General features: G+C 45.7%; 1 protein-coding gene across 1 annotated transcript in view; it reads left to right on the top strand.

Annotated features, from left to right (window-relative positions):
* The window catches only part of Adamts8 (ADAM metallopeptidase with thrombospondin type 1 motif, 8), a gene marked incomplete at its 5' end in the record, with an annotated part of 20,523 nt that extends 8,248 nt beyond the window's left edge, over positions 1-12,275 (top strand). Inside the window, 8 exons of the mRNA XM_013009454.1 lie at positions 340-579; positions 1,872-2,007; positions 2,577-2,744; positions 4,028-4,329; positions 7,187-7,370; positions 8,715-8,887; positions 8,999-9,174; positions 11,705-12,275. Coding sequence (XP_012864908.1) covers positions 340-579; positions 1,872-2,007; positions 2,577-2,744; positions 4,028-4,329; positions 7,187-7,370; positions 8,715-8,887; positions 8,999-9,174; positions 11,705-12,275 — 1,950 coding nt within the window. The remainder of the gene's footprint in view (positions 1-339; positions 580-1,871; positions 2,008-2,576; positions 2,745-4,027; positions 4,330-7,186; positions 7,371-8,714; positions 8,888-8,998; positions 9,175-11,704) is intronic.
* Between the last annotated feature and the right edge of the window lie 1,373 nt (positions 12,276-13,648).

Here is a 13,648-nt window from a genome sequence, read left to right as displayed (position 1 = left end):
CCCTCAGCTCTTCAGCTCAAGGCTAGCGCTCTACCACTTGAGCCTCAGCGCCACTTCCGGCTTTTTTCTTTTTGCTTATGTGGTGCTGAGGAATTGAACCCAGGGCCTCAGGCATGCAAGGCAAGTGCTCTACCACTGAGCCACCTTCCCAGCCGCCCCACCACCACCCACCCCCCACCCCCAGCCCCGAGAGGTTTTATGAGACCTTGGTGAGATGCTTTAGAGCTAATGCTCAGTCTGGAGCCTGATGTGAACAAAGTAAATGCCTCAGAAGAATAGATGTTGACAGTGGACAGTCCAGGACCCTGAAATTGACTGCTTTGTTCTTCCTCCAAACAGAACCACGTCCTCACCCTGATGTCCATGGCAGCCCACATCTACAAGCACCCCAGCATCAGGAACTCCATCAACCTCATGGTGGTCAAAGTACTGATTGTGGAAGATGAGAAACAGGGCCCAGAGGTGTCAGACAATGGTGGGCTTACATTGCGTAACTTCTGCAGCTGGCAGCGACACTTCAACAAACCCAGTGACCGCCACCCAGAGCACTTTGACACAGCCATCCTGCTCACCAGACAGGTGTGTGAGCGGGTTGCTAAAGCCAGAAAGAGGAGACAGAATAAGTAGCTCAAAGGGAAGGCCACGAGCCTGCCCAAACATGGGAACTGTCTCCCTGCTGGCCTCAGCTGGAATGAGGAGGAGGAGGTCATGTGGGAGGACAAGTGTGAAGTATTTGTAAGGGAAGGGGAAGAATCTCATAAGGGCTCTTTTCCAAAAGTTTGTGACCAGCTGTCTGCTGAAGTCATAATGAAAGGAAACGGCTTGAACCGTCCAGTGAAAGAACAGGGAGCTGGAAGTGGGAGATGGGTTCTGTCTCCAGTCACTGTTAAAGGGACAGACAACCAGGGGATTCCTGGAGTTTCTTCCACTGCAAGAGGATGTCCCACCTCTCTGGTGCAATTTAACCCGACAACTTCCTGAAGGCAAGGGCATAGAGTAATGCAGCCCAGGCCCTGTCCACCCTCTGAGTCTCACAGGCAACAACAGCCCCACAGGGAAGTATGATAAGATTTCTACTTTACAACTGAGGCACAGGAAGCCACACAGTGACAGAGCCCAGAGTCAATCCCACTATGGGTGGGGTTGTGCATTACAAAGTCCTGGTCAGGACACTGAGGTCAGATGAGGAGCATAAGCAGCCTGTAGGAAGTCAGAGGAAGATTTTTTTTTTGTCACTCCCAACTCCCAAATCTCTCCGGACAGGGGTGTGTGTGTGTGTGTGTGTGTGTGTTATTTTAACAAGAGTATATTTCATGGGTCAGTTTCAACATAACAAAGACACAGAATGAATGAACTATCTTGAAAATAACCAAGATAGAAAGCCCTAGCCTTGCAAAAACACTAGATGATGCATCCAGATGTGAACCCACTGCCGCTTCCAATGTCTTCTTAAAAGTTTTTGAAAGTTCAGTAACCTGGGGAGCAGGGAAGAGGGGCTGAGGGGAGGGGGAAACAGTGGCTCATATCTATCATCTTGGCTACTCAGGATGCTGAGATCTGAGAACGTTGGTTCAAAGCCAGCCTGAGCAGAAAAGTCGGCGAGGCTCTTATATTCAATTAACCAGCAAAAAGCCAGAAGTAGAAGGTGTGACTCAAGTGACAGAGTGCTAGCCTTGAGTTAAAAAGCTAAAGGAGAGTGCTCTGGCCCTGAGTTCAAGCCACAGTACTGGCACAAAAACAGAAAAGAGAAACTCAGTAAGCACAGTCCAGCAGTTGAAGTCTCACAGAAGATTCTGTGGCGTGTATGAGATGCCATCTCCTTCTCATCCTGATGTTGGTCCTCAAAATGGTGTTTTCTCTCTACCAACCAGAACTTCTGTGGGAAGGAGGGGCAGTGTGACACACTGGGTGTGGCGGACATCGGCACCATCTGTGACCCCAGCAAGAGCTGCTCTGTGATCAAGGACGAAGGGCTCCAGGCAGCCTACACACTGGCCCACGAGCTAGGTAAGATTTGCCATGCCAAAGCCTGTTTCATGACCTCAAAGGAAACTAGCTGCATCTTCCAGGTCCAAACTGGCCTAAGCCTAAAAAGAGGTAGTGGGGAGAAAGAGAGGTCACACTTAGCTATTATCTGCTCATAGGCTTGACTGAGCAGTTACATGCAAATACTGTACTTGGTATTGCTAACTGTACTTCCCTGAGCACACGAACAAAATACCAAAGTACTGCCCTGGCCAGTGGTATGGTACTGCAGAGTACTTCTGTAGCATGATGTTGTACAAGCCTAGCAGTAAGGATCTAGGAGAGATGGACTGTGAAGAGAGTACCATATTAGACAGTAAATAGTAGAGATGTGAGTTGATGTTCCTCTGTCTCCTGAGAAACCTTCCTGGAAGAGAAAAACCCAAGATGAAGCCAGAAACAAAAGCCTCAGTGAGTCAAGGTGTCTGTACCCCAGAGCTGGTGACTGGGCAGGCACTGCGTAGGCCATACCACTATTGGTCCTGTAAGTAGCATTAGGGCAGGACAGGTGGCCGGAGGGGGCAGAGGTCAACCAGGTCTCTTCTTCACAGGGCACGTTCTCAGCATGCCCCACGACGACTCTAAGCCCTGTGCAAGGCTCTTTGGGCCCATGAGTAAGCACCACATGATGGCACCGCTCTTCGTCCACCTGAATCAGACACTACCCTGGTCTCCCTGCAGTGCCATGTACCTCACAGAACTCCTGGATGATGGCCACGGTAGGCCCCGCTCTGTCCCTCCCTGCTTCTCCCCAGCCAGCTGCCCATGGGGCCTCCTCAGTGGCTACTGGCACCTGCTCTAATCAGGGGACTCCCTACAGCTGTGCTTTCTCACACAGCTTAGGGTGGGGAAAGACTTCAGAGACATGTCATTCTAGAAAGGCATTCCAAACATCCACCCCACAGTACCCGTCTGTGCCCCATCTGCTCTGGGCTCATTTAGATTTATTCATCACAAAGCAGGTGGAATTAGTCCGAGAAGGTTGTCTGGAAGAGGTGAGTTTGAACAGAGCTTAACAGAATGGAAGAATGTCGTGTTTGGGGAGAGAAGAGAATGTTCCAGGCTAGAGTGATGGGCCCATGGTAACTCAGAAATAGCAAAGAGGCACTGAGCAGGCCATGTGAGCAGGGTGGGGGCTGGGGATGCCTGGTTAAGGCAGTTGAGCTGCTGCACAGTGAAGTGATAGATTCTTCTTGTTGAAGGAACAGAGACATGAGCGATGAAAATACTTAGGCTTTATCTGCATGATTTTTAATTGTAAATTTACATCCTCCAAATTTATATTGTGATGAGATTGTGATGAGCTGGTGTTCTTTTGGTACACACTGAAGGTCACAGGGATTGTACCCTAGATGTTCTGTGCAGAAAAGTAAAGTCAGTTGAGAGGAAATGATTGCTATTATTAGTCAAAAATGAAATACTTATCTCAGATGCTGATCGGGTGCTTAGACTGAGATCAAGGGTTTAGACTGAGATCAAGGAAGTCATGATGTCTATATCTTAAATTATTTCTTAGCCAGGCACTGGTAATCATGTCTATAATCCTAGCTACTCAGGAGGCCGAGATTTGAGGATTACAGTTCAAAACCAGCCCAGGAAGGAAAGTCTGTGAGATTTCTATTTTTATTTTTTTTCCACCCCTACAGTGAGACTTTTAATTCTAATTATATAGCAAAAAGCCAACTGAAACTGGGGGTTAGTAAAGGGAGGAATGACATTGTCATGAAATGGTAACCCCTCTAATACAACATCTTAATAACAACAATAAAATTATATACTTTCTAAAAGCCAGAAGTAGACCTGTAGCTCAAATGGTAGAGCACCAGCTTTGAGCAAAAAAGCTAAGGGACGGTACCCAGGCTCTGAGCTTAAGCCCAACTACCAGCACACACACACGCACACACATCCTGTCCTATGGAACTGGAGCAAAACGTGGAAGGCTATAGAGAGCTATAGGAAGTTCCTGTTTCTTGTTTTTATTCCTCTGCTTCTCCATTCTTAGGGGACTGTCTCCTGGATGCTCCCACCTCAGTTCTGCCCCTTCCTACAGACCTACCGGGCAGCAAGGGTCTATATGCACTGGATCAACAGTGTAAGCAGATGTTTGGGCCTGGTTTCCGCCATTGCCCCAACACCCCTCCACAGGACATCTGCGCCCAACTCTGGTGCCACACAGAGAGTGATGAGCCCCTTTGCCACACGAAGAATGGCAGCCTGCCATGGGCTGATGGCACACCCTGCGGACCTGAGCACCTCTGCTTAGATGGCAGCTGTCTGCCCAAGGAGGAAGTAAAAAAGCCCAAGGTGAGGAAGGTGGAAGACAGAGAAGAGGAAGAGAGGGAAACAGAAAAAGGAAGAAGAGGGCTCAGTCCAGGTCTAAGTCATATTGTAACATGTGACTTCTAAGTTTATTTACGTGTGTGTGTGTGTGTGTGTGTGTGTGTGTGTGTGTGTGTGTGGGTACTGGTGTGTGTAAACTCAGGGCCTTGTGTTCTCCCTTAGCTTTTTGCTCATGACTGGCCCTTTGCCGCTTGAACCATACCTCTACTTGTGGCTTCTTTGCTGGAGCTAACTGGAGATAAGAATTGGAGGGATTTAACTGCCTAGACTGGCTTTGGACTGCAATCCTTAGATTTCAGCCTCCTGAGTAGCTAATATGAGTCACCTGTTCCTGGCTTACATTCATCTTTTAACAAACAAGCCAAACCACACAGTATAGTACAGCTATACTCAGACAATGGGATACTGCTATTGCTCCAAGTGCTTCTGTAACTCTTTTTTACTGGGGGGAGGGTCAGTTGTGGGGCTTGGACTCAGGGCCTGGGCGCTGTCCCTGAGAGTTTTGCTCAAGGCTAGCACTCTACCACTTTGAGCCACAGTTCCACTTCTGGTTTTTGAGTGGTTAATTGGAGATAAGAGTCTCATGGGGACTTTTCTGCCTAGGCTGGCTTTGAACCCCATCCTCAGATCTCAGCCTCCTGAGTAGCTAGGATTACAGACATGAGCCACTGGCACCTTGCTGCAACTCTCTTTTTGAACTTATTTGGAGCTGACTGAAGGCTTTCACAAACTAATAAGTCTGAAGACCAGAGAGTAAGCAATAAATAGGAACCTTTATGAATTCCTCTATTAATAGAGTAACATAGGATCAGAACATTTCACCAAGGATTGAGTGAGGAATATTCATAACCTACCTACATCTGCAATGAATTCCTAATTAGAGATCAGGGGATGAGAGTAATTGTAGGAATCCCAGACTACTCCAAGAGGAGGAAGAGGGAAGTCATCAGAGCTGCCTCTGTCCAGGCAGAAAAAACTTGGCCCAGTACAGAGGAAACTTGCACGAAAATCCAAGGTAATGCCAGCACGAGTTTTTAAGTGACTCACTCCTTTGCCTTGTTCTTAATATGTGCAAACTTCAAGGCTGATCACATTTCTCTTGTTGCAAGTCACAAAGCCACTGGAATGAAATAGCATCCACTGAGTTCCACAGCCTGTTCTCTGCCCAGCACTGAATCATGCTTCATAAAGCTGGTCTTGGTGGTGTGTCTTTTACATTGAGCCTCAGGAACGTCCTAAGTTGAACTGGCACAGGATTCGTAGATTCCTGCTCAGCCAATTCCAAATCTCATCATTCATTCTCTTCTCTCAATGCAGGAGCAAAAACAAAGGTCCATCCAGTCATTCACTTAGGAGTCACAAAACCAAGCTAGCTGAGATGAACATGGGTTGATCATGAGATAATGGTGTTTCATCTTTTGTGTGTGTGTGCTAGTACCGGGGCTTGAACTGAGGGCCTGAGCACTGTCCCTCAGCTTTTTCATTCAAGGCTATTAAGGCTAGCACTCTACCACTTGAGTCACTGCTCCATTCCCAGCTTTTTGGGGGTTAATTGAAAATGAAAGTCTCCTAAATGTGCTGCCTGGGCTGGCTCTGAACCATAACCTTTAGATCTCAGCCTTCTGAGTAGCTAGGATTACAGATGTGAGCCAATGGCACCTGGCTTCTTGGGTATATTTAAGGGGCAAAAAGGAAGGACATAATTTTTGTATACAGAATCATTGCTTGGTAAAAGGAGAAAGCTGTACCTCTTTATGATTATATTCTAGCAATGATTTTTAAATGATATTTGAAAATGATATTTGAAAAGCATTACTTTGTTTTTCTTAATACTCTTCCATAATTTTTATTTTTATATGAATGAATGTTGCTTTTATAATTTTTGAAGTTCATCTTGAACCCTTCTCAATAAAGCAAGCAAAGGAAAAGCTTTATTCTCTTAAGTCAATTGTAAATTTTAAAGAGTTTCTGTTTATGTCCCAGCACTATTCTAGCCATAAAACCAAGAGTTGGTAGCCACTGGGCAACACTTCTTGGTGATTTTTTTGTCAGTCATGGGGCTTGAAATCAGGCAGGGCCTGGGCACTGTCCTTGAGCTCTGTGCTCAAGACTCATGCTCTGCTACCTTGACCAACAGTGCCACTTCCAGTTTTCTGGTGATTAACTGGAGATAAAAGCCTCACAGAGTTTCTTGCCTGGGCTGACTATGAACCATGATCCTCAGATCTCAGCCTCCTGAGTAGCTAGAATTACAGGTGTGAGCACCAGCGTCCGGCACCTCTTGGTGATTTTTAGAACAAGGTTTCTAGACATTGGCACTAGTGACTTGGGGGTGTGGAGAACTAGAAAAAGACTTTATTGAGGGCCTGTGCACTCTTGAATATTTAACATCATTCATGATCTCTACATAGTAGATACGGGTAGTATAGACCCTCCCAAGCTAAGACAATCACAGTCTCACCAAACATTGCCAAATGTCCCGTGGAGGACAGAATATGCTCCCAATGGAGAATCACTGCATTCAACACAACCTTATTCTCATTAGAGACTCATTCATGGAGCAGATTGCCTATTGAGCATCTGACTAGGTCCAGGCACTACTTTAAATATCAGGCAGTCAGCAGTGAAGGAGCCCAACAGAGCCTCATTGCTCACAGAGCTACTGCCAAGCAGAATACATCATCATTATACATCTGATTAGGTGAACTCTGTGTCCCTCGATAAGAGTAACTAGAGAAGGAAGCCAGGCCCTCAGGCACCGGGTGACACAAACAACTGAAGCCCCCTCCCCTTCACTCCTGAGTGCCATTATGTGTTTCAGGCTGTGGTAGACGGAGGCTGGGGCCTGTGGGGACCCTGGGGAGAATGTTCTCGGACCTGTGGAGGAGGAGTCCAGTTTTCACACCGCGAATGCAACAACCCCGAGCCTCAGAATGGAGGAAGATACTGCCTGGGTCGGAGAGCCAAGTACCAGTCCTGCCACACCGAGGAATGTCCCTATGATGGTAATCACCACTTAAGGCCACACCTGCCAGAGCAGCTGTTATTTGTTTCAACAGATCCATAGAGGAGAAGGGTGGGTCTCCTGAGATGCCTCTGATCCAAACTTAAATGAGCACTGCAAGGACCCAGGGCAGCACTCACATATAAAGAGATTAGCCTAGTCCTTAGAGATGTGGAGTCACAGCATGTCACTTCCAACCAAACCTACTGGGAAGGGACCTCTGCAGATAGTAATCCCCTCAGAGGCATCTGAACCCTTGTCTGTGTGCAGAGGGGAAGTGTTTTCCAAAGCTACTGTCAGCGCCAAACCTCCAAGGTCTTTCTAGCCAACATTTGGCCCAGGGGGAAGGGAGAACTTCTGAGTCTGATTCCTAAGCACATTCCTTCCAAGAAGAGTTGCCCTTCTTCCCCTGGGCGCCGGCAACAGAAACTTCCAGGAAAGTGTCACTTTTATCTCACCTTGTCCTGTCCCCTAGGACAAGCTAGAAAGCAACACATTAATATAAAGATGATAAGGGCCGGTAGCAAACTTACAAAATAAAATCATTAGAAGGGTATTTTTTTGGTTTTGTTGTTGTTTTACCACCACTACCATTCCATCCAGCTCCCCTTCGGGCAGCTCAAGAAAAGATTGGCAGTATGAAATGACAAGCAAAGCTTTAGGAAAAATTCATCCAAGTGCCAAGATGGCCTGGCATTGGGTTGAGGTCTAATAGGGAAAACTGTAGCTCTGCAGTTTTGCATGACAGGAAGGATCAGCAATGGCATGAAGCTCTAGAAACTTTGCTTTGGAATTGTGAGTTTGCCAGTCATACAGGCTGAGACACTCCAGGGAAAGGAAGACAGATGATATAAAGGCACAAGGTAAGCATGGATGACAAGTGATTCCATGATTTCAGCTACATCAAGATCTGCCTTTTCCATCAAGTATTAATTAGGACCTCTGTGTATCTAGAATAGATGCTATAAAGGACATAAAACATGCACAAAGGATGGTCCCTGTCCTCAAGAATCTCGCAGTCTTTCAACCTTTCACACCGCAATTTGGGCTTAATCTATAAGGCACAGATCCTGGGCTAGCAAGTTGCTTAGAGAAGGGAAAACCCTAGACAAGACAGGGAATTGAATCAGGAGATGCCAAAGGCCTGAGGCAGTACAGGTATAAGCAGTGCTATCATTTGCTTAGGTAGAGTAAATCCCAGCATACTAGCACATGTACCCAGATGAGTCTAGAAATGTTGGGGTCAAAAGACACTGGGTCTTGGCTCTAGGTCCAAGAATTTCTCAAGCTATGGCTTTCCTGCTTTAGCAATGAGTTACCTCCATGCTATTTCTCACTCTTTTAGGAAAAAGCTTCAGGGAGCAGCAGTGTGAAAAATATAATGCCTACAACTACACTGACCTAGATGGAAATCCCTTGCAGTGGGTCCCTAAATATTCAGGGGTGTCTCCTCGAGACCGCTGCAAGTTGTTCTGCCGAGCCCGGGGGAGGAGTGAATTCAAAGTGTTTGAAGCCAAGGTAAGAATCCCCTGGCCACAGATCCGAAAGGAGAGGAAGGCAGCCTGTGGCCACCTTCCCTGTCGGTTGCTTCTGTCCTCCACAAACCCTCTCATACCTTTACTTCCCCAGGTGATCGATGGCACTCTGTGTGGCCCTGAGACCCTGTCCATCTGTATCAAAGGCCAGTGTGCCAAGGCTGGCTGTGACCATGTGGTGGACTCCCCTAGGAAGGTAGATAAATGTGGAGTGTGTGGGGGCAAAGGCACCTCATGCAGAAAGGTCTCCGGTTCATTCACCCCCACCAGGTAAGTCTCTCCAGTAATGATAAATAGACTGAAGAATTATAAAGGCTTTGGACTCTAGTTATCCCCAGCTTGAACTGTGGCTGCTACTTCATGATTCTGAAGATTGTGGAAGTTATATAAATGTTCTGAACCTCTGTTTGTCTATAGCAGCAATGTCCATCTCAGAGTCATTGTAAGGATTTCCTGGGTGGGATGTGTGGTACATTTTGCACAGGATCTGGCCATAGGAAAGATAGAACCTAGGGAACCAGCTTTTTTATTAGAGCTGGAGGCCAGCCTCATGGATGGAGATGTCTCAACTCTGAGTCAATCAGCAGAAGCACTACTCTGAACAATCAGGACCTTTGCCAGTAAACAGTTTGTCTAGGGCTATGAAAATATCCAAGGCCCATATGTCTAGCACCTAGTTGGATAAGACTAAAAGACCAGCATCTAAATGGCAGGTGAGATATATATATATATATATATATATGACCAGCATCTAAATGGCAGGTGAGATATATATATATATATCTCACCTGCCATTTAGATGCTGTTTTTTTATATATATATATATATATATATATATATATATATATATATATATATATATATATATATATATTTCACATCCTTTGAGCCTAAAGTTGAAAAGACTCCAAAGTTGCCTGTTAATAGGCCAGTAGTGTTCATTGAAATTACTGAGATGTTTTATATATATATATATATATATATTTGTGCATACATATGCATATAGATTAGATAAATATATATAATATATATTATACATATAGTATATAAAAGAAAGAAATGAATGAATGAGTGAATGAATGTAGGGTAGGGCAGAGCAAGCTTCCTTAAGTAGAATACTAGTAAGACAAACTGAGGAGTAGTGGGAGGAGGTTTGGATGCTCATGTAGCTACCAGGAAAACGTAGGTATATATTATACTAGATTCCAGGGTGACAAAAAAAAAAAAAACCTGACTTGCCCTTACTCTACAGGAAGCACAAGAAATGGCAGGAAATGAGCAATAGTCTCGTACTTTAAAAACTCTGGTTTCTCTTTCTGGTTACCATGAACTCTCAATGCCATCTTAAAGAGTCACTTAATCATTTTGTGCTTTTAGTTTCTTCATCTGTAACATAGGTATAACAATATTGGTTTTATTCACCTTTTATTTTACGAATTAAGTAGAGCATGGAAATGAAGCACTTTGGAAAATACTAGCAGCTCTATGAATGTAGGCACTTGGACATGAGAAGAAAGGTCCTTAGTCCTCAGATTCATGAGACTGCTGAGGCCACTCCTTTGTACTTCCTTCTCTGAATATCCACCTGCAGAAGGGTCAAGGTTCACTGGGCTTAGAGTGAGATGTCCCTCCCATAACAGGCCTGGAAGAGCTGTCTACTGGCAAAAAGGCCTTGTTTGAGAGAGCGCTCCTGCTCATTGACTCTGAGCTGATACAGTCCCATCCATATGGCCTCCAGCTCAAATAAAATAGCAGCTGCTCTTGGGTTCCATCCTTCCTATGACCAGACTAACAACTAGCCTTTGTTGATTATACAACAAGAATAACAAAGAACCCAACCAATTGTCTCCCTCTATCATCTTCACTATTTCTCCAGCCTGTGTAATACAGATTCCTACCAGAGATCGAAGAACTAAGCTTTTTCCATTCTATTCAAATCCCTATGCCTATAATGGACCTGAAACTTTTTTTCCCCAGGCTTGAGGCTTGAACTCAGAGCCTGGGCACTGTCCCTGAGCCTCCTTGTACTCAAGGCTAGTGCTCTACCACTTGAGCCACAGCATCACTTCCAGTTTTTGAGTGGTTAATTGGAGATAAGAGTCTCACAGGGACTTTTCTCTGCCCTGCTGACTTCAAACCATGATCCTCAGATCTCAGCCTCCAGAGTAACTAGAATTACAGGCATGAGTAACCAGCGCCCAGCTGACCTTAAACATCAGAAGCTCAGTGCTCCTGGTATCTGGGAACACTTGGAAGGTGGCTCCAAAAAGTCAAGATTTAATTCCTAGTCCTTCCCTGAGTCCATATTCAGACACAATACTGCTTGTCTCAAAAAGGCAGTGTGACACTTCAATCCTGGGTGGTTCTGGAATGAGTAAGGAGATCATATTTTCCATGTCGTTGGAGCTCTGGGTCTGGAGGGTGACAAGTCTAGTTTGAACCAGTGCATGGGAACTAACATATTTGATATCTCATTTGAGCCAAGAAGTGCTAAGTTTGGCTGCACCAATGCAGCTTTTTAACTCCCCTCTGAGCTCTTCTGGCTGTGCTCTTGTTAAAAGCCACCCAGACTTGTACAATAGAAATGCCAGATAAAGCAGAAACCCTTGGGAATCCCAATGTTCAAGACAGTTCTGTCTTTATCAGGAGCAGAGTGTCAATCTGTTCATTACTTGCTTGTTGCTTTTGTCTGCCCACCCCAGGCACCTGACCTGCCTACTTCTATCTCTCAGACAACTGTGGTACCTAGGCTAGATAACTACTACCCAGCTCTAACAGTGGCTCTCTGTCCCTATCATAGTTATGGATACAATGACATTGTCACCATCCCTGCTGGTGCCACAAACATTGATGTGAAACAACGAAGCCACCCAGGGGTCCGGAACGATGGCAGCTACCTGGCATTGAAGACGGCTGATGGGCAGTATCTGCTTAATGGCAATCTGGCTATCTCTGCCATAGAACAGGACATCTTGGTGAAAGGGACCATCCTAAAGTATAGTGGCTCCATTGCTACCCTCGAGAGGCTTCAGAGCTTCCGGGCACTGCCTGAACCTCTGACAGTGCAACTCCTGACTGTCCCTGGTGAGGTCTTCCCTCCCAAAGTCAGATATACCTTCTTTGTTCCCAATGACACGGACTTCGGCAAGCAGAACAACAAAGAGAGAGCAACCACCAACTTCATCCAGCCGCTGCTCCATGCACACTGGGTGCTGGGGGACTGGTCAGAGTGCTCCGTCACATGCGGAGCTGGCTGGCAGAGGCGGACTGTGGAATGCAGGGACTCCTCTGGGCAGGCCTCCACCACCTGTGACAAAGATTTGAAACCTGAGGATGCCAAACCCTGTGAAAGCCAGCCGTGTCCCCTGTGATCCCACAGGGGGGTAGTCTTGTGCTCATGAACTTCAGGTGCTGGGTTATAGACAAAGGTCTCCTCTGGAGTGGCCTCGTGGATCAAGGTGGCATGGTTTACCCAGGTGTCCCATTGAGCAGCCCTTGGGTACTGCCTGAGTTCATAAAGGGGAAGAGAAGATGGGATGGGGATAACAAATGCTAACGTTGACTGTCTAGCAGACTGGACCTTGCTCAGGTTCAAGTAGAGGGCATAGGTTAAAAGGTAAAAGTGCACTTATTGACTCAAAAGGGAGATGTCAGAGCCAGCCTATTTTCAAAGGACTAGTAAAGTTAAATGAAAAAAAAAGAAAAGAAAAAGGAAAGAAAAGTTCTTTTCTATTTGGTTTCCCTGATAAATAATCTACCTCACAAGGGGAAAAATATTTAGTTCATGAGAGATGTGGGGCCAGGAGTCAATAATAGATAGCAAAGCAAGCTGCTCCCGGAGCTGTCTTTGGAAATGATCATGACTGTCTTCAGTATTAAAATCCATTGTCTAACGGGCTACAATGTCTGTCACAGGGTTGTGGAAAGCCACGTGTTCTCAGGCTGCCACCTCCTGGGGTGGATTCATTTCAAGTATTTATGCAAATATGTCTCTGAACTAAAGTGTGATCTTGTGCCAATGAAGTGGTCTAGTCTGGTTCATTATTCCTTTTTTAATAAAAGGGGAGGGATGGTACCCAAAGCCCAAATATAAAAGCTAAAACTAAGTTAACTCACCTCAAACACACGTGGGCAGTTGTGAGGTCTCTAGACCTCCATAAGACAGCTACTGTTGGGGTTCTAGCAAGCCTACCAAATCGACCTCATGCAGAGAACTGATCATTTGAATTATCTAGACCAGTGTTTCTCAAACTTCAGTGTGCATCAGGAGCATCATCTAAAAGTGCTTAATCAAGCCCAGATTTCTGGGTCCAGTGGATAAGAGGGAAATCCAAGAATCTACATTTCTAACAAGTACCCAGAAACTGTGGAAGCTGCTGGTCTGGGGACCCACATGGAGAAGCCCTATGATAGAGGAAATTACAGTTCAGAGGTCAGAAGATTATGTAATGTCTCTGGATTCATTATTCTCGAGAAGGATTATCCCATTCTACTTGCAAGCTGTCTCATCATTGCGCTTACACACTGGCCTGCCTTATTTAAACCTAACATCTGGGGATCTTAGGATCCCAGATATTCTTGCCCTGTGTCTAGGTAACCCAACAGCTTCAGAGCCAGCCTATCACCTGCCACATCTCACAACTCTTTTGGTCCAAGAAACGTGTAATAGTCCCGGTAAGCCCTATTAGTACAGAATGGGATTTTCCATCAGATACCTAAAATCTCCCTGATAACCTCACCTCCT

The sequence above is a fragment of the Dipodomys ordii genome, unplaced genomic scaffold (assembly GCF_000151885.1).
Source record: "Dipodomys ordii isolate 6190 unplaced genomic scaffold, Dord_2.0 Scaffold10, whole genome shotgun sequence".
NCBI classification, from domain to species: domain Eukaryota; kingdom Metazoa; phylum Chordata; class Mammalia; order Rodentia; family Heteromyidae; genus Dipodomys; species Dipodomys ordii.
Note: the sequence above shows the minus strand (reverse complement) of the source record. Positions and strands in the feature narration are given on the sequence as shown.